At 40.2% G+C, this 24,508-nt stretch overlaps 1 protein-coding gene across 8 annotated transcripts in view; it reads left to right on the top strand.

Moving 5' to 3' along the window:
* Positions 1-5,756: 5,756 nt before the first annotated feature.
* Positions 5,757-24,508, top strand: part of ZC3H14 (zinc finger CCCH-type containing 14) — a 42,840-nt gene continuing 24,088 nt past the window's right edge. For 4 of the 8 annotated variants that reach the window (XM_060095743.1, XM_060095742.1, XM_060095740.1 and 1 more), the window contains exons 1-9: positions 5,757-5,920; positions 6,332-6,374; positions 11,729-11,843; positions 14,104-14,144; positions 14,620-14,815; positions 15,132-15,561; positions 16,097-16,257; positions 16,646-16,746; positions 17,967-18,122. In XM_060095743.1, the coding sequence (XP_059951726.1) occupies positions 5,885-5,920; positions 6,332-6,374; positions 11,729-11,843; positions 14,104-14,144; positions 14,620-14,815; positions 15,132-15,561; positions 16,097-16,257; positions 16,646-16,746; positions 17,967-18,122 (1,279 nt within the window). In that variant the 5' untranslated portion in view covers positions 5,757-5,884. Of the gene's footprint in view, positions 5,921-6,331; positions 6,375-9,989; positions 10,071-11,728; positions 11,844-14,103; positions 14,145-14,619; positions 14,816-15,131; positions 15,562-16,096; positions 16,258-16,645; positions 16,747-17,966; positions 18,123-24,508 lie in introns of those variants that run through there. The other 4 variants (XM_060095744.1, XM_060095741.1, XM_060095746.1 and 1 more) reach the window with 3 other exon arrangements.

Below are 24,508 nucleotides of genomic sequence, written 5' to 3'. Positions count from 1 at the left end.
AGCCGCGCCCGCACGCCAGCCCGCGCCGCGGCGCGCTCATGGGGCTCGCACGCCTCACTTCCTGTCTCCCCGAACTCGGCCCGCAGAGCATTCCCCTGCGCAGGGTCCCGCGGTGGCCGCGGCGAGGGGAGAGGCCCGGAGGTGGGACAGGCCGGCCGGCAGCGCCGCACAAAGAAACCGGCCGGGGGCCGGGGCAGCAGGAAGGCGGGCGGACGGACACAGGACGCGCGGCCGGAGCAGCGGAGAGGCCGGGGCCGGGCGTCCCTCCCCCTGGGCCGGGCGGGCGGATCCGGGGAGGCGGTGGCTGCCCGTGACCTCAGAGAGTTGGAATGCGGGCGGGGGAGGCGCGGACAGCTGCGCCCGGCCGCCGGGGAGGGGGCGCGCCGCGGCTTTTTTTAATCCTATGACCACTTATTTTAAGAGTTTCCAAATAAAGCAAGGCTTTTAATAAAAATGAGAGGAGGGGGATATTATTTCGGTGCCAGGTAAAGGGTTTTATTCCTGTGTTGTTCTTAGGTGTTGTGTAAAATTCTATTATTGCTGAAGTTGTTCGTTTACTCTTACACATGTCTGAAAAGAGTTCAAACATTCTATTTTTTCCTCCCATGCTTACGTCTAAGGATATAGCCCATAAAAAAAGGAAAAACACTGATTGGTAGTACAGGGTGGCAACGTCCCCTTCCCCTGAAAAAGGTTGTTATGCCTTAAATAACCTGTAGGCCTTCAAAAGAGCTGTATGCTTAATGCAGTACAAAGTAAAGCTCTTAAGGATGGGGAACTCCAGGGTCAAATTGTCTGGGTTCAAATCTCAGCGCCAACGCTTGCTTAGCTGGGTCGCCGTGTGCGAATTTCTTAACATTTCTGTGCCTGCTCATCTCCTGTAAAACGATAATAATAATAATAATCACTATCCAGTAACTTGTGTGAAATGTTTCATTCTAAGCCCTATTAGCAATTTTTATTATTACATGGTATTATTACACTGCATTATTATTTTTATTACTGCATGGCAACACTTAAGCCAAGGAATAAAACTGTGTGGCCCTAACACCATCACAATAGGGTGTTTCACCTTTCCTTGGCATATGGTTTGGAGCAGAGAAATTTTTATTATGTAAATTTTATTTAAGTATTTTTTTAAAATATGTTTGGGGCTTCCCTGGTGGCGCAGTGGTTGAGAATCCGCCTGCCGATGCAGGGGACACGGGTTCGTGCCCCGGTCTGGGAAGATCCCACATGCCGCGGAGCAGCTAGGCCCGTGAGCAGCTAGGCCCGTGAGCCATGGCCGCTGAGCCTGCACGTCCGGAGCCTGTGCTCCGCAACGGGAGAGGCCACAACAGTGAGAAGCCCGCGTACCGCAAAATAAATAAATAAATAAATTAATATATGTTTGTTTCTGGAAAGCTTTCTTATGTTACATTTCATTTAGATCTCATTTTCTTCAACAGTTCACAGACCCTTATTGAGTACTTACTCAAGGTCCCTGCTCACAAAGGACTTCTAGTCTAGTGGGTAATAAACCTACACACCGCACATAACACAAGACAAACAAGGCCTAAGTGGAAAGCACCATCCTGGAAGTAGGAGTGCTATGGGAGAACAAACCCCAGGCAGGACTCAGCTGGGTAATGGAGCTCAAAGCAAATAGGATTACATGTGTTTCTATACGGAAGAAAATCAATCAATTCTGCTTATAATTGAATTTCAACTGGACACCATGAGGGGGTCAATTCGTGTGCGAAGAAAGAAAAGAGAAAATGAGTGGCTCTCTGGTCTCCCAAAATAGAAAAACTGAAGTTATGTGTGAGTCTTCGCCATCTCCAGCCTATCATCAAGACTTGCCACTTCCTCCTGTGAAACGTCTCATGAATGCTTTCTTTCCTCTTTGTTCCTGAATGCCCCCCTCCCCCACCATTCTAATCCAAACCTTCAGCCCTCATCATTTTACATCTGGCTTATTGCAACAAGGGCGGTCTGCATGCCTCTGGTTTCTGCTCTCTCATTTCTTTCCATGTGAATACCAGGCTTACCTCTCCTTGGGGTTTATCACTCCCAATGGACCCCTAAGGCTAAGCTGTCCTGCCTGACCTTTAGGGCCTTTCTAAATCGGCCTCAGCCTCTTATGACCGTCCTTATTCCTCTCTTCTCCCCTACTGCCCCCATCAAACCGTTTCTCCTGGCCCAGAGCACCTCCTGCCCCCCTTCCCTTTGTCTAAGCCTTCCGTTGCTGTCCAAGCCTCAATTCAAGGCTCTGCTTCCAACACAACTTGCTAGCCACCCCATTCCACAGTGATCCCCACACTTGGCAAGATCGTTAAAAACTGTTTCATGCAGGCTTCTTTTATATCTCCTAGAATTCCTAGGACACTACTGGGCAGAGGGTAGGCACTAAATAAAAACTTGTTAATTGAATCGGGAAGAAAATAAAAGAATTTTAAAAATAGAAAATGATTGTAAAACCCAAGCGATGTTATACACTGAGCTGAACTTCCTCCCTCACAGTCCACAAGTGCTGCTTGCTCAACAAGTCCTTAAGCTCTACTTTCCTGCAACCATGTTAATTTGACAGTAACAGTCCCATGACCAGCCACTTGAACAAAGCCTTCAAAGTGTTCGGCATGAAATTATTATTGGCTTCTGTTTGTATAGAAGGAAGTGAAATAATTTATATGGTTCAACCCCAAAAGATACAAAATGGTGCAAGTGAAAAGTCTCCTTCTTACCTTGCCTGCTCTCCTCCTGGGGGTCACTGGTGTTACCAGAATACTATGTACCCGTCTAGAGAGACTGTGTAGATGAATAAGCAATCACGTATCTGTATCTTTACCTCCTCTTGCTACCCAGAAGTGATATACATTCTTCTTCCTGTGAAGGTAATTCTTTTTAAAACAAAGTAAATATTTAAAAATTTCTACAGTAAAAAGATGTTCAATAAAGGGAAAGAAATTGTGGTTTTGGTGGTACACTGACTGGTACTTCCTTAGGGGTTAAGAAATTAATCTGCTTTGATAGCTTGGTGAGTACCCACTATCTCTCACTATATAAATTACCATGATGATGCTGGCAATATATTTGTTCAATGGACGAGAAAATGAAGAAAAGTATGTCAGCTTCAGTAGCAAAAGCAATTGCTGTGACTGGAATTCCCAACACTTAAGGGCTTTTGATCCAAGGGTAGACATGCCATGAGATATTCACTAATGAAAAAAACTTGTCTATTCAAACCGCATCTCTTGGAAGCCAAATGCTGCAAAAGAGAAAGATAAATAAGATGTATGGCCCTGTTCTCAAAGACTCACCATGTGAGGAACAGGTGAATATATAATTCTAGTAGGCAAATATACTTAATGGGTAGATATTCTAAGTGGAGTGGTGATATTCAGTTTATCACTATGATCAGCTTCTGGCTGAGTCTGGAAGGACAAATAAAAAGTTCATTAGGCATTCAAAGAAAAAAAGAGAAAAGCATTCCAGGCTGAAGGACACCCCCAAACACCTCTCTTCTGCCCTCCTGTCCCCCGACACTTGCAAATGATGTGCAACACCCAGTTGGAATGCTGCCCTGAGAGGAGGCTGGAGATGCTAGGGGGCCAGTGTTAGAAGACAACGGACTCCATACAATTGGTGTTAGTACTCGACCTCTTCGACTTCAAAAACCAATGCTCTTTTTAGTAATCTTCTCTCTTTGAAAAACAGCCCAGAGCCCTCAACTGGGATTCATTGAAATCTAGTCCTCATTGTCTCCTAGAGCAAAATATGTCATTCCTCCTGAACTGGAGAGAGCTTCCATGCTGGAAAATAATTCTCATTGTCCTGCTTAGCCTTTTTCAAGTTGAATACCAATAGTCCCTTTAATGGTTTCTTTCAGGCATCATTATGACCATCTTCCTCTGGATGCAGTGTGGTTTATGAAGATGCATCTTACAGGGAAGCACCTGTAACAATGTCAGACCACTGAACACCATCGGTTTAGTGGGGTTATCCCCTCTGTGATCCAGACACACTCCTGAGATCTAAATATGCAAGTTCTTAAGCAGCCTGCGAGTCTCCTTCTGCAGTTTTAAATGGATTGTCTTGAAAGTTGACTCTTTCTTGAATACATTAAAAAAAAAAGTTTTACCTATTCTGAATACATTTTAATGAAAACATTCTCTATTTTTCATAAGATGTTCTTTCACTATTATCTAAATATTGACTAAGGATTTTGTATGCAGTAATGGCAAAACATGTGTTTGCATTCTTAGTTCTGAAATGGTGGGTAAAGAGATAGAAATAAGGTGCCTGTCTTTTGGATTGTGAATGTTGTGAATGCGGGGACTCAGTCTCACTCATCTTTGTGCTCTGGCTCGTAGCACAGCATCTGACTCAGGGTAGGCATTTAATTTTTAATCAACAACCATAGTACTGCAATGAGCCAAGCACAGTTCAAAATACTTCCCAACTGTGAACTTACCTCATCCTCATAATAACTCTATGAAGGAGAAACTGGTATCATACTTATGCCACAGATGAGGAAACTAAGGCAGAGGGGATAAGCAACTTGCCTAAGGTCTCAGAGGGGGTAGCAGAGCTGGGATTCAAACCCAGACAGTCTGGCTCCAGGGTCCCTGTTCTCAGTCACTCTGCTCTGCTGCCCCTCATCAATGTTGAATGAGTGCATGATCATTGGATTTATCTGTGAGGAATGCTTTTGTAATTTAGGTCATTAATTTACTTTATCCTTCAAATATTTAATAGGTGCTTACTATGTGTCTAGCGTCCCAAAAGAAATTCTGGAGAAATACAGACCTACAAGGAGTTTATAATTTCGTTAGAGAGAACGCACATGTGCGCACACACATACACGCAAATGAGATGAACATTACAGAAAGGATATTGTGTCATACTAGGAGCTCCCACATAGACGTTATAGTAATTCAGAAGAAAAAAAGGATTCTATGAGATGAAGGACCGTGTGGCCGACAGACCCTAGGTGGCCTCAAGATTTCTGCCGCTGCTGTTGACACCCTTTGTAATCCCCTCCCCTTGAGTGCAGGCAGCACCTGTGATCTGCTTGCAGCTAATGAACATGCACGGATGAAGGATTTTGCAATCTAATTTTGTAATTAAGACCCTAAATCAGTTGATTTGGGGGTCAGGCCCTGGGAGGCCCTGGCTTAATCAAATGAAAGCCTTTAAAAGGACTGGGCCTTCCCTGAGCTGAGATCCTCTCTTCCCGGGCTTGATTTAGTGAGCAGCCATGTTGGTGAAGCCCTTGGCAAGGAAGTGTGGGCAACATCTCTGACGGGAGGGTGGCCTCCAGACAACAGCCTGGAGAAAGCTGAGGCCCTCACTCATAAAGCTGCAAGGAGATTAATTCCGCTTACAACCTAAATGAGCTTCAAGGTGGCTTCTTCCTCGGTGAAGCCTCCAGACGAGAACACAGCCTTCCTGACACCTCAACTGCAGCCTTATGAGACCCTGAGCGGAGAATCCAGCTAAGCTGTGTTCAGATTCAAGACCCATGGAAACCACAAGATGGTAAATGTGTGCGGTCATTTGTTATGCAGCAATTAATAACTAATGAGACCACTTCAGGCATTAGCAGATATGGAGAGGAGAGTCCTCTCTCTACGCTTACTTTGATTCTAAGGTTTTACCGCGGCTCTCCTCGCGGCCAGCAGAGGTCGCCAGAGTGCCGGCTCCCCGTGCCCGAGTGCGCGCAGGCGCAGGCTTAGGCGCAGGCGCGCTCGACTTGTCTCGAGCCGGTGGGGGCGGGTCACGCAGAGCGCGCGGCCGGGAGCGGCGGCGTTGGAGGCGGTGAGGCTGCGGGCTGGGAGCTGGACTCCGGCTCCCAGTAAGCAGAACCCCTCGCGGTGCTGAGCCCACCGCCGGCCCCGGAGCCATGGAGATCGGCACCGAGATCAGCCGCAAGATCCGGGTGAGGCCCGCGTCGGGCGGGGGCGGGAAGCCGGGCCTCGGCGGGCGGGCGGGCGAGCGGTTGTCAGGAGTAACGGGGGGTGTGGGGCCCGGCCTGGACGCCGCGGCCTGCTCGTCGCCGGCGCTCTTGACTGGCCGCGGGGTCGGCGAGCAGCGCCTCCTCGGCCAGGCCGCCTCGGGCCTCGGAGAGCGGGCTTGCGGCTGAAGAAGGAGCCGCCGGGAATCGGAGGGGGCGCCGCGGAGGAGGGGTTCCGGGGTGGGGCTGGGGGGCCCGAGGCGTCTCCCCACCCCGACTCGGGCGCCGGTGGGGGCAGGAGGTGTGCGCGCTCGCGAAGTTGCCTCTGCGCTGCAGTCGGTCTGTTTTCCCAGGGCCGCCTTTCTCACGCGCACTATGGTCTTTTTCTTCCCTCAGAGTGCCATTAAGGGAAAATTGCAAGAACTAGGAGCTTACGTTGGTAAGTCTTCTGTTGTTAGCCTAATAGACTTTAGAATTTGCAGCGAATTTAATTTTAGGAATGCATTTTTCCTATCATGCCTTTGACTTTGGAGAGACGCCCTTTTACCTTCGAATCTGATACTCCCTGGTTACTTCTTTTCCGTACTATCTTTCCATTGAAAGCTTTATATGCAACCTTGGTTTTTTTTCCAGATCCCTTCTAATAGGGTGTTTTGAAATCGTTTAGCTTCCTCTGTTGAGGCTCTTTCATATTTTCCTTAATATTTGTCTGCTTTTTATTGTTTTTCCTATTTTCTTTCCTTTCCTCTTGATCTTCATTTTTCAGAATTATTATTTTGCATATGAAAGATGCTGTCTGGCATTTGCCTCTCTCGTGGTTCAGTGAGTTTTATTTTCAGATCTCTTTATTTTTCCTGCCCCTTTTTTTCTTACCTCCCGACGATAATGTGTCTTTTTTCTTTTTATTCTTTTATAAATTATAATTTGAGTGTTTACTCTGGGTCAGGCACTGTGCTTAATTATTGTCGTATATGCATTAGGTCATGATAATCCCCAGGAGAACACTGGAAGGTAAGTGGTAATATCCCCAGTTGTACAAGCAAGGAAACAGGCTTTGGGTGCTTGGCTTGAGCAAGGTTTTATGGATTGAGACCTGCGTCTGTTTGGCTCCAAAGCTGGTGCCGCCTATAAAAATAATAGCTACCACTTATGATAGTGGTTCTCCAGGTGTGGGAGACCCCAAGGGTCTCTGAAGTCAAAACTATTTTCATATTAATACTGACAGGGTATTTGCCATTTTCACCGTGCTGACATTTGGACTGTGCAAAACTGGTGAGTAAAACTGCTGGTACCTTAGCCCGAATCAGTATCTCACACCAAACTTTACAAGAAATTATCGTATTCTTCACCACCCTTCCACTTGCAATTACAAAGAAAAAAAAAAGAGGCCAGTTTCATTTATGAATGTAAGTGATGAAGTAAAATATTTTTTTAAACCCTGGCCCTAACTACATCTTTTTAACATGCGGCGTTAGAAAATAGGAAGTACTCGTATGGGTTGTCTTAAGGCAAAGAATTTGTGGGATTGAGTGGAGAACTGACCTGGCCACCTTTTTCATGGAATTTGTTTTTCTTTTGTTTCTTTGGGAACTATTTTTTAAAGTTTAGTTGATTTACAATATTGTGTTAGTTGTAAGTGTACAGCAAAGTGATTCAGTTTTATATATATATGTACTTTTTTCAGATTATTTTCCGTTATAAGCTATTAAAAAATATTGAATACAGTTCCTTTTGCTATACACTAAGTCCTTGTTGCACATCTATTTTATTATGGTAATTTGTATCTGTTAATCACATACTCCTAATTTATCCACCCCCCTCCCCCCTTTTACCCTTTGGAACATCATTTTTAACTTCTAAGGAAGACTAACGGGCTAGTTACATAATTTGGGTTTTTGGCAGACATTTTCCTGAAAGTGAGCAAAGGTAAAGAACTAGTAAAGTTTGTTGCCAGTGACAAAGTTGAGCTTTCAAATGAAAGTCAGAATTTTGGAAAAATTGTCTTCCTCCATAAATTTGACAGCGTGGTGATATTAGCAAATGGTTCTTCTATATTGTATAATGAAATGTATCCGTATGCCAGTGGTTTGTATAGCTCAGTGAACCAGTATTTTTTCAAATGACCAATGCATGAATGTTTTAAAATTGTACAGGGATAAGAAAGATCCATTAAAAGTGTAGGATGGATCAATGGATTTTCATGTAACAGAGTACAAAAAGGTCATTGATACAGTTTTCAGTTTCAATATTGCTGCTTACCTTCAAGAAACTACCACTCGTTGAGTTTTGGTGTAGTATCACAGAAGAATATCCACATTATCTGAAAAGGGTATTAAAATACCCCTTTTCCAGTTGCATACCTGTGTGAGACCAGATTTTCTTCACATTCTTTTTTTAGAACAACATAAAACAGGTTTATTGTTTATGGGATAGTTGTATTATTTTAAACGAATTAAGAAATCTAAAAATTCTGAGTTGCAGTTTCTAGTATGGTAAATATCAGTAGATATGTGCACATGAGTAAAAGCTGTTTGGGATCATCAGTAATTTTCAATAGTGTAAAGGGGGCCTGAGACCAGATGGTAGTTTGGCACATACTAATTACTTGTTGTCAGGATTGTTGTAAGACTTTAACAGATAAGAAAATTGAGACTCACAGGTTAAAGATGAAGCTGAACCAGGATTGTTTTTTCTTTTATTCATTCAACATTTAATGGATGCCAGTTTTGTGCCAAGAGCTTGTTTTGGGTCAAAAAGAAATCCACAGAAAACCTACAGTGAGAACTTTCTTTTTTTTTTTTTTGCGGTACGCGGGCCTCTCACTGCCGTGGCCTCTCCCGCTGCAGAGCCCAGGCTCCGGACGCGCAGGCCCAGCAGCCATGGCTCACAGGCCCAGCCGCTCCGCGGCATGTGGGATCCTCCCGGACCGGGGCACGAACCCCCATCCCCTGTATCGCCAGGCGGACTCCCAACCACCGCGCCACCAGGGAAGCCCGAGAACTTTCTTAATTCTAGCACATGAAAACATAAACACATATTAATTGGGTCTAAATTCAATCTGATGATTCCTATCATTTATCAGAAACCTCAAACCAAGAATTTTGAGCCTATTATTAAAAACCTGGTTACAAGCTTGACGTAGTCCAATGTGAAGTGTAATTGTAGTAAAGATATCATGTATTTTATAGTTTTCAAAATATTTTCATAGAGTTTTATTTGTACCTGAACACAATGCTGGAGTGGGGATGGCAGGTAATTCACTTTTTTACAAATAAAGAAATGGAGTCTTGAGAGGGCTAAATACAGCTGGTCAGCAGCAGATTTAAGGAGGTTTAAGACATCTGGGTCCTTGATGTTTCTATTATGGTTGCTTCATAATAGAAACTTGGTGAGCTAACAGAAGGATAGGAGTCACTCCTGTATGCTCCTCTTGAACTCATCTGTCCCAGCTGTTAACATATTAGCACAGCTTCTCAACTTGTTTGCCTCTGCTTCTTGACTGGAAGTTTCTTGAGGGCAGAGACTTCATATTGGTTGTGTCTCAGTGGCCTAGCAGAGCACCAGATTTTTTCATAAATGTTGATTAAGTGGGTAAACAGGGATCACCACTAGACTATTTGAAATATACATTATTTGTTAACAGTTAGCTACCTAATTATTTGAATGTATATGCGTCATTGTCCTGAAAAGGGTGACTTTCTAATCCCTTTGTGCTGGAGTACTGGAAACCTTTTTATGGAAACAATCCTTTAGTAAATATTTGAATATCTATTTTCAAGACATTGAGTGGGATATAAAGATGAGCAACTGTTTGTTAAGAGTTGATACGGTTTCATTTGTGTGTTTGTTTAAAATGGAGTACTTTAGTGAGATGGCAGTTATAATTCAGAGCAGTCTTAAATTCACATTTTAGGAAGTATGAACTTGCAGGAACCGTCAACATTTTACTGTTTTTCAGTACATAGATTTCAGATGAACTTGAGAATGCTATTAGAATTCTGTAGGAATGTATCATGAACACTTTATTTTATTTATTTTTTGGCTGTGCCACAAGGCTTGCGGGATCTTAGTTCCCAACCAGGGATTGAAGCACCGAGTCCTAACCACTGGACTGCCAAGGAAGTCCCAGGAACACGTTAAGTTTTCATTAGATTCTTATTTCTCATTTTGTGTCTACTGAGAGAACGATGTTATGAATTTCTAACAGCCTTGTTGAAATATAATTGTTATAAACTCCACCTGTTTACAGTTTGCTGTGTCTTGATATGTATACACCATAATCAAGCTAATGAACATATCTGTCACTTCCAAAAGTTTTCTTTTGGGTTTTCCTGGGGCTCTTTTGTATCCTTCCCTACCGTCTGTCCTTGTCCCCACCCTGTACCAGAGCAACTGCTGATCTCATTTACATAAAATTTTATAAAATGCAAACTAATATATAGTGTCCGAAAGCACAGCCTATTTGTTTTCATTACTGACATTATGAGGAAGAAAAACTGTCAAGACTGCCAAAGCACCCCAACTTTGTTTTCCTTTCCTGGGTTACCAGTGACAGCCCATGGTAGGGACACTTTGTGTAAATAAGCTGTGAGGCTTATTTACTAATGTTGCCAGAAAGCAGTGGATCCTTTTGATTCTTTACAAACAAAACAGCAAATGACTGGCTACTTGTTCTTTTATCTCCTCACACTGCATTGCATGCTTCTAGCAAGTATTCTGATTTCTCTGTTTCCATTTGTAGATAGGGCTTTAGTGTATTTGTGCTTTTCTTGAACTGGATTTTTGATATTTCTTCTTGAAACAAATGTCTGATAGTAGTTCTGAAATGAACCTTTCTGCCTGCATAGAAATGTGAATATTTAAGGTATCAAAGAATCTAAAGGAATTTTTTTTGGTAGGGATCAAAGTTCCTGATAAATAGCTTTTGCTTTCTTTTTTTTTTTTTTTTTTTTGGCTGGACGCGGGCCTCTCACTACCGTGGCCTCTCCTGCTGCGGAGCACAGGCTCCGGACGCGCAGGCTCAGCGGCCATGGCTCACGGTCGCAGCCGCTCCGCGGCATGTGGGATCTTCCCGGACCTGGGCACGAGCCAGTGTCCCCTGCATCGGCAGGCGGACTCCCAACCACTGCGCCACCAGGGAAGCCCTGCTTTCTTATCTTTTTATTGTGGTGGTTTTGGGTTTTTTGGGTTTGTTTTTGGTCCTAGACCTCACCCTCATAATTCACTGTTAGGAGGGTATAAGAATGAAACAATGAGTTGAGTAGAAATCATTTAATCTTAAGATTAAATTTTTTAAATGATGTATAATTTTGGGGTGGTTTTAGTTTATTTGATGTTGCTGCAAGTTTGTTACCCTAATTAAAATCTGCCTTTACCAAGGATAAAGGTGTTCCTTGAGAAATGAGTGTCATTTTGAAACAAACACGCACAAAACTGAACAAAACTCAGTATTATTCTTGAGAAGTGTCCAGTATGCTTTCTGGAAGCTTTTCTGAAGTTAATGAGCATTATTAAAAAAAGATTAAAGGAAATGAATGCACTCTCAAGTTTGATACCGTAATTCAGAATATCTAGTTTTGTAAATATTTATTAGTTATTTCTAGCTCTTGTTCTTCTAGTAATTGAAGTACTTATGGAATAAAGAGAAAGAAAGCTATACTTTTTGTCCAGCATAATTCCACTAGAGCTGACATTCTTAGAACTACATCTATATTTTCAAGCACATCAGCTTCAAGTAGAAGAAAATATTAAGGAAAGCATAAAAAGTTTTTATATACTTTTCCTTTTAAATAGATGAAGAACTTCCTGATTACATTATGGTGATGGTGGCCAACAAGAAAAGTCAGGACCAAATGACAGAGGACCTGTCCCTGTTTCTAGGGAACAACACAATTCGATTCACCGTATGGTATGTTTCTGAATATTTACCCCTCAGACTACAGTTTGGCTCAAGTCAAGAGTAGGTGTTCTGTCTGAAAAGAGGTTCTTGACAGGAGAGTCAGATTCAGTGTTGTGAGGCAGGTTGTGAGCGTTGAGAGCACAGCCTCTGGAGCCAGACTGCCAGGGTTGAATCCTGGATCTACCTCTTTCCTTGGTTTCTCCATCTGCAAAATGGGTATCGTAAATCACCTTTATAGGGTGGTTGTGAAAATTAAATAAGCTGATACATGTAATGTGCTCACAGCTGTGCCTGGCCCATAACAAGTCCTTAGTATGTGTTGACTGTAGTTAATACATTTCTTTTGTAAACTTCAGCATGTTATCATTCCTTTCCCTCCACCAAAAGCAGTTATAGATGTTTTTTTGGACTGGGTTGACTTCCTGAATTGCTTTTTTCAGTCAGCTAACTTAGGAGGCAAAGTTTTTTGACAAAATATCAAATCATTTTTTTAGTTTGGAGCTTTTTGAAGTCTGGAATTTTGAAATAGGCAACTTTGTGTTCAAACATAAATCAGTATTTTAATTTTCAATGTCCTTTTTCAAACCACATATTCCTTTGGTTGAGAATACTGACTAAAAGCATGAGATTTAATTTATGAAGGCAGGCCAGGTTCTGTTACCAGGTTTGAGGTAGAGTGAGAGAGCTGGGGGAGGGTAATGATGCGGCTGAGAAGAGAGCAGGAAGGATCATATAAAGGTCCTCACTGGGAACCACCAGTTGCAGCACAAGTTGACAGATGGAGCAAAAGTTGCATGAGCAGAGTGGCCTGCTTAACTTGAATGGCAAGAGACTGGGAGACCAGATAGGCAATAAGAGGGATATGAAACTGGTTAACTTGCCTTTAAACCAGAGTTTGTCTTAAAGGCATTTTGGCCCCAGTGGGCAACTGTATCCTTTATAACTCCGGTGAAGCTTTCTTGAAATTCCGCACAGAATTCTCTGGGTTTATATTACACATTTTTGAAGAACATTGAGTGCAGTGGTTGTTCCTTAAATGTTTTGGTACATACACTCCTACAGTGTGGGTGACCTAACCCACTTATTATGGCTTGTCCCCAGAGTTTACCAAAAAAAGAGAGATCATGGTGCTTTTGACTGGGGAAATTAACCATTATCAAGAGTACTGCCTTTTTTTTTTTTTTTTTTTTTTTTAAATCCTTCAGCGGTCCAGGTACTTGTTTTGTTTCATGTACATTTTTTATGACTAGACTTTTGGTTCAACATTTGGATCACTTTGAGTCCCAGTAACGTAATATGGGACATTGACCTAGTAGATCCTTTCTGAGATAACTTGAGGGAGTGCTTTAGACAAATTTCTTACATAAGCAGACTGCCAACTGAATTTGAATTTAAAATCACATTAATTCAACTCTTTCATCTTGCCATAAATTTTATTCTTTATCATGTACTGGTAAGAGTGATGGTGTCTCTGTTTTGACACTTTGCTTTCTCAAGTGTTCATTTACACCCGCCACAAACAGACTATTCTGATTCTTTGGAGCCCTGCGATAACTGTATCCTAGGGGATAGTGGCATGTGACTGGGTTCTGGGTGAAACATTATTATAATGAGGTATTTCTGGTGTTTTTAGGATGCCTGGCCTCCTGGAAGGATTGTAAGACAGTTTTGCCTTGTACATAACTACTAAAATAGGTTATATTATAATTGAGGTTGTGGCTTGTTTACAGCATTAGTTTTGAAAACAGTAGTTATAGTGAAGTGATATAGTATATTTTGAGATTATTTTTAAAGTTTTTTCACCTCTCAGGATTAAGTTCTTCCAGAAACCATCTAAATAGATAAAAAATAAATTTAAACTGTGCTTAAAGCAATTTTATTAATGTTACATTACGTTTATGGTATTTTATCTCCTTTTATCGACCTTGAATCTTTAGTTCTTTTGAAACGGAATGATATTCTTTGTGGATCAGCGCTGTGTGGTCAGATGATAATCCTTGCCCTTATTTTTGCAGAGGCTAGATGTTGAAAATAGTGATGAAAAAATAAGATTTTTGATTATTCCACAATATTCATGTACAGCCTTTTTTTTAAAAAAAGTAAAACTTAATTTTAATCCTATTTATCCATTAAATTCCATTCAGTACCATCTGTCAGTGTTTATCTGAAGACTAGATCTAAAATGTCATCAAATTTAGAGTGACAGTTGAAATCCAGTGTTTCTTGATTAACGGAAGCTTTAACTTTTTTGGTTTGTTTTTTCTTTTAGGCTTCATGGTGTATTAGATAAACTTCGTTCTGTAACAACTGGTAAGGTTCATAAAGATGACGTCTGGGTTTTTGTGGAATTTGCTGTAGCATATGATCGTTTTTCTGAAGTCATTTATACTGCTTTGGGGGAAAAACCCATACATTTGAAAATGGTAGTTCATTTGAAGTTTTTAAGGAAGCCCACATTTTTATGAATTTAAAAGCAATAAACTTAATATAATTCACAGATGATTTGAACAAGGGAAGGGAAAGAATGCAATTTATTCTAAGGAAGTAATTATGGATGTGTGCAATGATTTAGCTTCAAGGATATTTCAGTGTTTTATAATTGAAAATTGAAAGTCCAGTAATAATAAATTAGATATATTATTATAATACTATGTATGGAATAATATTCACCCATTACAAATGTTGTGGAAGAACACATACTTATTGCTTTAAAACTGGTGGTGAAGAAGGGGGAGGTTCAAAGTAATAAAAATAGCTTCAAGGGACCATGTGTTTTTCTTTCTAGACCCCTCTAGTCTAAAGTCTTCCGATACCAACATCTTTGACAGTAATGTACCTTCAAACAAGAGCAGTTTCAGTCGAGGAGATGAGAGAAGGCATGAAGCTGCAGTGCCACCTCTTGCAGTTTCTAGCACTAGACCTGAAAAAAGAGAATCTAGGGTTTCTACAAGTTCACAGGAGCAGAAAGCCACTAACGTCAGGTAAGAGTCTTGTGTAGACCTGTGGGCAGGTGGGTGTGTGTATGTGACATTTACGTTAGTTAATATGTCTTTAAATTGCTGTTTTCAGACATTTTTGGAAATGAGGTGGTCATGAGCAGTTTTTTGGAATAAAATAATGAAGGATAAGACCAAAGTATGATTACCTTTTATAGAAAATGTAGTAAATCAAAGTTTAAAAAAAAGAATGCATCCATACTTTTTCACTAGGATGTATCTAAATATCCTTTGAAGAGTTGAAGATACTGCTCTAAATTGGTAACACACCCTTTTTGGTTTTGTTTTCCTTTTTTAACAGACAGACTTATGATGATGGAGCTGCAACCCGACTAATGTCAACAGTGAAACCTTTGAGGGAGCCGGCACCCTCTGAAGATGTGATTGATATTAAGCCAGAACCAGATGATCTCATTGATGAAGACCTCAATTTTGTGCAGGAGAATCCCTTATCTCAGAAAAAACCTACAGTGACACTTACGTATGGTTCTTCTCGCCCTTCTATTGAAATTTATCGACCACCTGCAAGTCGAAATGCAGACAGTGGTGTTCATTTAAACAGGTTGCAGTTTCAACAGCAGCAAAACAGTATTCATGCTGCCAAGCAACTCGATATTCAGACTAGCCGGATATATGAAACAGGACGTTTGTGTGAACCAGAAGTGCTTAACAGCTTAGAAGAGACTTATAGTCCCTTCTTCAGAAACAGCTCAGAAAAGATGAGCATTGAGGTTTGTATATACTTTTAAATTCTGACTCATTAGGCTGAAAATTGTCAGTTCTTAATACTAAATTGTACATGGAATAACTGAACACATACTGCAAGTTTGTTTTAAACTGGTTTCTGTGCTGCTCAACATAATACGTCAGATTTTCTCTCCACAACTGGCTACAGATATTTTACATCTTGTTTACTTTCCTGGATGCTAACCGTTGAGATAGCTTTAACCTTACCTTATCGTTTTGCAAGGATTTTAGGTCAGTATTAGATCCTTCACAGCAACTGCTAGTAAACAATAGAGTAACTCCATTTTATTGGTTTCCTCAACAGTGCTGTATGCTGCTCTTTATAAATGAATATAAAGCACTGGTCTTTGTTTTAGCTAAAGGTTGGCTATTGGAGATATTACTTGTATTTTTATAAGAAACCAGGGAAATAGCCCATGAATTCTTAATGTGCTTGGCTTTTTCTTGAAAAGAAGAAAGTATTCTGTAGTAGAATTTTATTTTCTGAGACTAGGTAAGTGGAAATTTATCTGATTGCAGGAAGAAAACTTTCGGAAGAGAAAGTTGCCTGTGGTAAGTTCAGTTGTTAAAGTAAAAAAATTCAGTCATGATGGAGAAGAGGAGGAGGAAGATGATGATTGTGGGTCCCGTACAGGAAGCATCTCCAGCAGCGTGTCAGTGCCCGCGAAACCTGAACGGAGGTACCTGAACGTGTCTACATTCATTTTTCATCGCCTGGTGGAGTCTTCTGGGTTCCTTGAAGAGGGTATCATGAAAATACAAATTTAGTACCATGTAAGACTTTTCCATTGGTTTTTGAGCAACACTTCTGTTAATGAAAGAGAAGTTGCCTAAAATTGGAGAAGATTGCAAAGAATATTAAAAACTGTAATATGGGTGGGAGGAAGGTTGATCCACATTCATTATTTTAAAACGTTGTAAGGTTCTCATCCAGTTGGCATTTCCTAAAAACTACAGCTCGTCTGTTCCAAACCTAAGAGAAGGCAGTAGTAAAGGTATGATGGGTGGCTAGCGTGTAAAGAACTCAAATCTAAAATTTAATCAGAATACCTTGCTTAACGTTTTTAGACCTTCACTTCCACCTTCCAAACAAGCTAACAAGAATCTAATTTTGAAGGCTATATCTGAAGCTCAAGAATCCGTAACAAAAACAACTAACTACTCTGCAGGTAATTTAAATGTATTATGTTGACATTAAGTGAGAGATTTCTCTAAGTCTTGAGTAAGCTATAGATGATTGCTCCTCAAGTTGTGATAAAATAAAGATGCCTGCCAGATGTCAGGACCAAGGTGAGGTTCAGAGAATGATTAAAAGGAGATTTGACCAGTTTGAGACGCTTTCTCGACTGTCAGTGGAACTTAGTTCTTTGAGCAACTGTAATGCCTTTTACCCCCTCTTTCTAATGTATGTGAAATATATAACGGAAATCTTAAAGGGAGTTTTGATAAATATGAGACTTTTCATATATATAGCATTAGAGTCAACATTAGATATGAGTTTATGTTATTTAAAAGGGAGCAAAATTTGAAAATATTAAGAGGCTGAAGTTAGAAATATTTGTCTAGTATATGAACAGGTTGGTTTCTTTCCTCTCAGTAGAACCCATTACTCTGTGCCCCATGTGCTATAGCCAATACGTAAAATTTTCTGTTAATAAGCTGTGATGATTACCCACTCTAAATTTTTAAATTTTATTTTTGCTATGGATTTCGCATTGTTCTGCTTTTCTATTTTCCTTTGCATCTTTTTATATGACCCCTTTCTAAAGTGAAATAAACTGTAAGCTAGCAACTTTTGAGCCTGGTAGTCACCTGTCCCCTTACTTCTCCTCATCCCTAATTTAACCCTGAACATAAACAGCTTTTGGCTTATAGGGTAAGGATTATCAGGCAAAGGCCAACACTTGACATAACAATTCATCTGTTTACATTTTCTTTTTTGGTCTGTCAGCAATATTGAGTGTTTACAATGATGAGAAATTTAGACTTACCACTGTGACCTTAATTTCCTGCTTTTGTATTTGGAGAGTTTTCCAAGTTTTTTGAGAGATAGCATTGAAGTTCTTTCTTCACCTAGGTTATCTAGATTACAGTTTGAAATTGTTATAGAACCATGAGGCAGAACCCAGACTGCATTTGGTTAAAAATGAATACATGTGTGCTGCAGTGTATTTATGGCATGTAGTTTAAAATGTATAAATGTTGTTTACATAAGTATGGGTAGCTAAGTCATAGAATATTATAAGGAAAAATGAGGTGTCTGTGAACTCTTTCTCACTCCTCATATTCTAAACCCAAGGAGGCATTTATATTTAATATGATACTCACTGTTGAGTTTTGAAATATTACTTCATTTGGATTTCCATCTTTTTTGCTTTTTATATGAAAGTCTCACAGAAACAGACACTTCCAGTTGCCCCCAGAACTCGAACTTCTCAAGAAGAATTGCTAGCAGAAATGGTCCAGGGGCAAAACAGGGCCCCCAGAATAAGTTCCCCCATTAAAGAAGAGGAAACAAAAGGAGATAATATAGACAAAAGTCAAGGTAATAATTTAAATGATATTTCATTGCCTATTACACTTTTTTCATGAGGCATTAAATATTTTCCAGTGGGTATTTATGAAATGTTGGTTATACTATGAGAAAAGGGCTTAATAGGCCCCCAAGTAGAATAAGGGACCATGAGGAAAGTCTATACCTACACTTTTTAGAATTAAAAAAATCTTATCATTAGGGAAATTTTTAGTGTTCTCAGAAGTGGAGAAGATAGTGCAATGAATTCCCATGAACCCAGTCACCTAGCATTAATAATTGCCAGTCTTTAGAAAGCTTCTACTTAAAGATACATACATACCTACATTCTTCCTTTTCTTCTTTTTGTTAATCCTACCCCTCTTCTATTGAACTTGAAATTTTTAAATCTCCCCTCTCTGAGCATCCTGTCTCTGACCTGCCAGAACTGCCTTATTGTCCCAGTGATACTACTTTATCCCCTTGTGCCTGACATACTTCCAGCTGATCTTTCTGCTTCCTTTCTCTCAACCTCCCACCCCCAACTCTTGCACAGACTCTCCTGTCTGAAGTGTGACTGATCATGTGACTCTTCTGTGAGAGCATTTATAGCTTCTCTCCCTGCTATGCGTTATCTAGGACTGATGTCATCAGCTTGGCCTTTAGGCAGCTTCTGGTCCCTGGGCCTGCCCAGCCATTTTCCACTGCTCTCCAACCTGTTTCTTCTGTTCCCATCAGGAAAGAGTCTAGTTCTTTTCCTCTTCTACTGAGATCTGATTAAAAAACCCCACCAAAACTGTATGCTCGTCATGACTTAATACTTTTACAATGCTGGAATACATTTGTTCATTCCTCGTCAGCTGTGTCCTTTAAATTGTTCCAGGTTCATCTCAAATTTACTTGTATTGTGAAGCCTTAACGATTCCATCTTATATTTGTCTCTTCTCTCTTTTTTTAAAGAAGTCTTTGACTATGGTGTGTAATTTGCTGTGTCAGCATTATGTGCAGTTCCAATAAATCATGGACCTGAAAATGGGAAAACCCTTAAAGTAGCCAGTAGGTACTAACTGGGCCAATTTGTGAAGAGTAGTTGGAAACTGGGATTTGAGCTTTAGTAAGGATTTGCAGTGAACTGAAGTCTGTCAAACAGTTTTGAATCTGTGATTTCATGATGGCATTTTTAAGTAAACAATTGGTCCTTTTGGAGGATAATAGATACTAATTCATTGTCTTGGAAACCAGAGAAATAAAGTAATTGAGCATTTATGCTGTCTTTCCTTTAAGGATGGTACCACTGGGTATCAAAGTAGTATAGGAGGTAGTACTTGTTTTTGTAAGTGAAGTTTTATGGGAAGTAAACTATGCCCATTTGTTTATGTATTGTCTGTAGCTGCTTTTATACTACAACCACAGAGTTGAATAGTTGCAACAGACCGTAAAGCCCACAGAATTTAAAATAGAAAATGTTTGCTACCCCTTGTGTTATAGTAGATGAAGGAAGCATCTTTTAAAATTATTCTAGCTAAGAAGTGAAAACAAAATGGTAGAATTCTAGTGGTTTTTCCCAACTAACGGTGAATTAATGAATCTAGGCACTGATAATTAAGGGCTACTAAAACGGTTTTTAAAGTGAAAATCAGCCATTTTGTGCCTCCCAATGAAAGAATAAAACACTACCTTAGTCTTGCCAGAGGATTTGAACCTGAGTGATCAAGGCTCTGATGCAGCAGTCAGCTAGCAGGAAGTACAGAGGCCAGAGGAATATGTTAATTGCTGCACCATGAGTGTGCAACAGGCAAAGTACCCGCTCTGGGGCACTGTATAGGTCAAACAGCCTGAGAATTCTAGATTAAAAGACTTAAAAGACAAAAGGGGCAAGATTAATCTATAGTGTCTAGGTACGTACACTTGTGTGATAAAACCACAAACTGTAGATATTACTATAAAAGGTGTATGGTGGTTACTTTTGAATAGGACTGATTATATTGGAGTACATGAAGGCAGACTTGTGGGGTAGCTTACATAGTCTATTTTCTTGATCTGAAGGTGGTTATAAGGGTGTTTCGCCTTATAAGAACTCATTAAACTCTTACTTTTGTGTGGCTTTCTGTATCATCGCTTTGTTTTAAAGTAAAAGGTTAAAAAACTGAAAAGGTATCAGGTATCTCTACTGATGAGGACTGTTACTACTCTTACCGGTACCATTTGTTTGCAAGCGTGAAGTGACACACTGTGAAGTCATTAATTAGTGTGCTTACTCACTGTTTTGTAGCTTTGTCTGTGACAGGTTTTTTTTTTTTTTTTTTAATGTATTTATTTTGGCTGAGTTGGGTCTTCGTTGCTGCACGCGGGCTTTCTCGAGTTGCAGCGAGCAGGGGCTACTCTTCGTTGCGGTGTGTGGGCTTCTCACTGTGGTGGCTTCTCTTGGTGCAGAGCACAGGCTCTAGGCACGTGGGCTTCAGTAGTTGTGGCTTGCGGGCTCTAGAGCGCAGGCTTAGCAGTTGTGGCACACAGGCTTGTGTTGCGGCATGTGGGATCTTCACTGATCAGCGCTCGAACCCGTGTCCCCTGCATTGGCAGGCGGATTCTTAACCACTGCGCCACCAGGGAAGCCCTGTGACAGGTTTTTAAAAATCTATGCACGTGTGATGGCATGAGTTGTTGATAGTGTTCTCTCATCTTTCTGACCTCTGTATTTTTACTGGGCTAGCCACCTCAAAATATTTTGCTATCTCTCTTTTTGTCTTGGGTTAATCTGTCACTAGAAGTGTATTTTGTCAGTCTTTTCAAAGATTTATCACGACAACAATTCTGGCTTTATTGATTCTCTTTTGTGGTGTGTTACCTATTTCATTGATTTCTGCTCTTATTTTTAATATACCATCTATATTTTTTCTTACTAATTTATCTTAGCCTGTCCTTTTTATTTTGAAAATGTAAACATTTAAGCTATGAAGTTCTCTTGACATGCCATTTTTGCTGCATGTCACAATTTTTTTTTTTTTTTTTTTTGCGGTAGGTGGGCCTCTCACTGTTGTGGCCTCTCCCATTGCGGAGCACAGGCTCCGGACGTGCAGGCTCAGTGGCCATGGCTCATGGGCCTAGCTGCTCCACGGCATGTGGGATCTTCCCAGACCGGTGCACGAACCCGTGTCCCCTGCATCGGCAGGCAGATTCTCAACCACTGTGCCACCAGGGAAGCCCTCACAAATGTTGATATATACATTTTTCATTATCATTCTAATTATCTTTAATTCCCATTATGATCTTCTTCTTTGAACTATAAGTTATTTAAAAGTGTTTTTAATTCATAGTATATGGAAGTTTTGGGTTTTGTCTGTTAATCTTTTTAATTATATACTATAGACTTAGTTGCATTGTGGTCCGATAATGTGATCTGTATAATACATACATTTATGAAAATAGTTAAGACTTAAGGCAGGCAGTTTTGTACATCTTTCATGTGCATTTTGGAAGAAAGTGGACTCTAATTGTTGAATTGAGAATTTTGCATTTGGTAGACAAAGCTCTACAGTTAATATTGTTCAGATCTTGACCTTGCTAAGTTTTCGGTCTACTTACCAGTGATTGAGAGGGTTTTGAAATTGCCTGTCAGGATGACAAATTTGTCTTCATTTCTCTGTACTTCTGGTAGATTTTGTTTCATTGACTTTGTGGCTATTAAACTAGGTGCATCTATACTTAAAATTATCCTGATGAATTGAATCAGGAAGGTACCTCTTCCTGATGAATTGAACCTTTTATCTGTATCTGTCATCCTTTACGTACTAAATGATGCTTTTATCTTCAACTCAGTTTTGTCTGATATTAATGTAGCTATTTAGTTAGTATTTGCTTCATATATCTGTGCTTCATGCATTTTTCAGTCTTCTCTGACCTTTTTAGGCATACATATCTCTTAATTATAAAGCTAGATTACTGTTTTAAAATTCAGTCTGAGCTTGCTTTTTGTGTGAGTTTAAACCATTCACATATATGAGAATTATTGATGGAGCTGGACTAGTTTCTGTCACCTTTTTTTGGTTTGTATTTGCCTGCTTTCATTTTTTGACCTTTTTTTGTCTTTTTTAAAGATTCATTGATCACTACTGTAATTGTGGTTGATTGCCCAGCTCTCCTTTATTTTGTACTGTTTTAAACTCTGTTTCTGTTCTTTTATTGGTTACCACTGAAATTTTACCATACAGATTTAATATTCCAGAAGTTAGTATTCTGACCCCATCCCCAAACAGTAAATGGATTTTAGAATACCTTAGCTCCAGTTTTACCCCCTCAGACTTTACATTATGTTTCCAGTGTTTTCATTTTGGTCCTTTTTTTAATGGATAAATTGGGCACCATTACTATTTTACCCAGGCAGTGTTTGTTCACATTTACCTACATATTTATTGTTTTTTTTTTCTCATATCACTTGAATGTTATTTGGGGATTGTCATTTTCCAATATTTTAAAGTATTTTGAAGTGTATTCTTTGGAAGTTTCTTTAGAACAGGTCTGTTGGTGATAAATTTCCCCAATAGTCTGTTCACCTACAAGAGTGTTCATTTCTCCTTGTTCTTGTGCAGTAGCTAGCTTTATTGCGTACACAGATCTAGGTTAACAAGAGTTATTTGCTCTTAGCACCTTGTTTATATTATTCCATTGTCTTCTGGCCTCCATGATTGTTGCGTGGACTTCTGTTATTCTAATTGTCTGTTGTTCCTTTGTAGGTGATCTGTCCTTTTTCTGGCTGCTTTCAGGATCTTCTGTTTGTCTTTGATGTTCTGCAGTTTCACTACAATGTGCCTAGGCGTGGATTTCCTTTTATTTTTCCTATTTGGTATATGTTGAATAAAATTTTTTTTTTTTTTTTTTTTTTTTTTTTGTGGTAAGCGGGCCTCCCACTGCTGTGGCCTCTCCCGTTGCGGAGCACAGGCTCCGGATGCGCAGGCTCAGCGGCCATGGCTCACGGGCCCAGCCGCTCCGCGGCATGTGGGATCTTCCCGGACCGGGGCACGAACCCACGTCCCCTGCATCGGCAGGCAGACTCTCAACCACTGCGCCACCAGGGAAGCCCTAAAATTTTACATTTAAAGTAAAATATGGTACATTATGAAATATATGCTCACTGTAGAAAATTTGGAAAAACAAAACAAATCATTGTAATACCTGCTGATAGATTAGAAAATAATCAAATAATATAGAACAATTTAAAATAACAAGTAACATTCTTTGCTTCATTATTTTCCACACTGGTTCTCCTGGAGGCCACCACTTTTAAATGCTTCTGTTTATGACTTTCTTTCATCTTCTCCATGTCTGTAATAATATGCTTATACCACTGTTTCTTTTTTTTTATTTTATTTTTTTATTTTTTGCTTTATAACAAATTTAATCAGTTATACATATACATATGTTCCCATATCCCCTCCCTTTTGCGTTTCCCTCCCACCCTCCCTATCCCACCCCTCCAGGCGGTCACAAAGCACCGAGCTGATCTCCCTGTGCTATGCGGCTGCTTCCCACTAGCTATCTACCTTACGTTTGGTAGTGTATATATGTCCATGCCGCTCTTTCACTTTGTCACAGCTTACCCTTCCCCCTCCCCATATCCTTAAGTCCATTCTCTAGTAGGTCTGTGTCTTTATTCCTGTCTTACCCCTATGTTCTTCATGACATTTTTTTTTCTTAAATTCCATATATATGTGTCAGCATACAGTATTTGTCTTTCTCTTTCTGACTTACTTCACTCTGTATGACAGACTCTAGGTCCATCCACCTCATTACAAATAGCTCAATTTCATTTCTTTTTATGGCTGAGTAATATTCCATTGTATATATGTGCCACATCTTCTTTATCCATTCATCCGATGATGGATACTTAGGTTGTTTCCATCTCCGGGCTATTGTAAATAGGGCTGCTATGAACATTTTGGTACATGTCTCTTTTTGAATTATGGTTTTCTCAGGGTATATGCCCAGTAGTGGGATTGCTGGGTCATATGGTAGCTCTATTTGTAGTTTTTTAAGGAACCTCCATACCGTTCTCCATAGCGGCTGTACCAATTCACATTCCCACCAGCAGTGCAAGAGTGTTCCCTTTTTTCCACACCCTCTCCAGCATTTATTGTTTGTAGATTTTTGGATGATGGCCATTCTGACTGGTGTGAGATGATATCTCATTGTAGTTTTGATTTGCATTTCTCTAATGAGTAAGGATGTTGAGCATTCTTTCATGTGTTTGTTGGCAGTCTGTATATCTTCTGTGGAGAAATGTCTATTTAGGTCTTCTGCCCATTTTTGGATTGGGTTGTTTGTTTTTTTGTTATTGAGCTGCATGAGCTGCTTATAAATTTTGGAGATTAATCCTTTGTCAGTTGCTTCATTTGCAAATATTTTCTCCCATTCTGAGGGTTGTC

Source organism: Mesoplodon densirostris, chromosome 4, assembly GCF_025265405.1.
Source record: "Mesoplodon densirostris isolate mMesDen1 chromosome 4, mMesDen1 primary haplotype, whole genome shotgun sequence".
NCBI lineage: Eukaryota > Metazoa > Chordata > Mammalia > Artiodactyla > Ziphiidae > Mesoplodon > Mesoplodon densirostris.
Note: the sequence above shows the minus strand (reverse complement) of the source record. Positions and strands in the feature narration are given on the sequence as shown.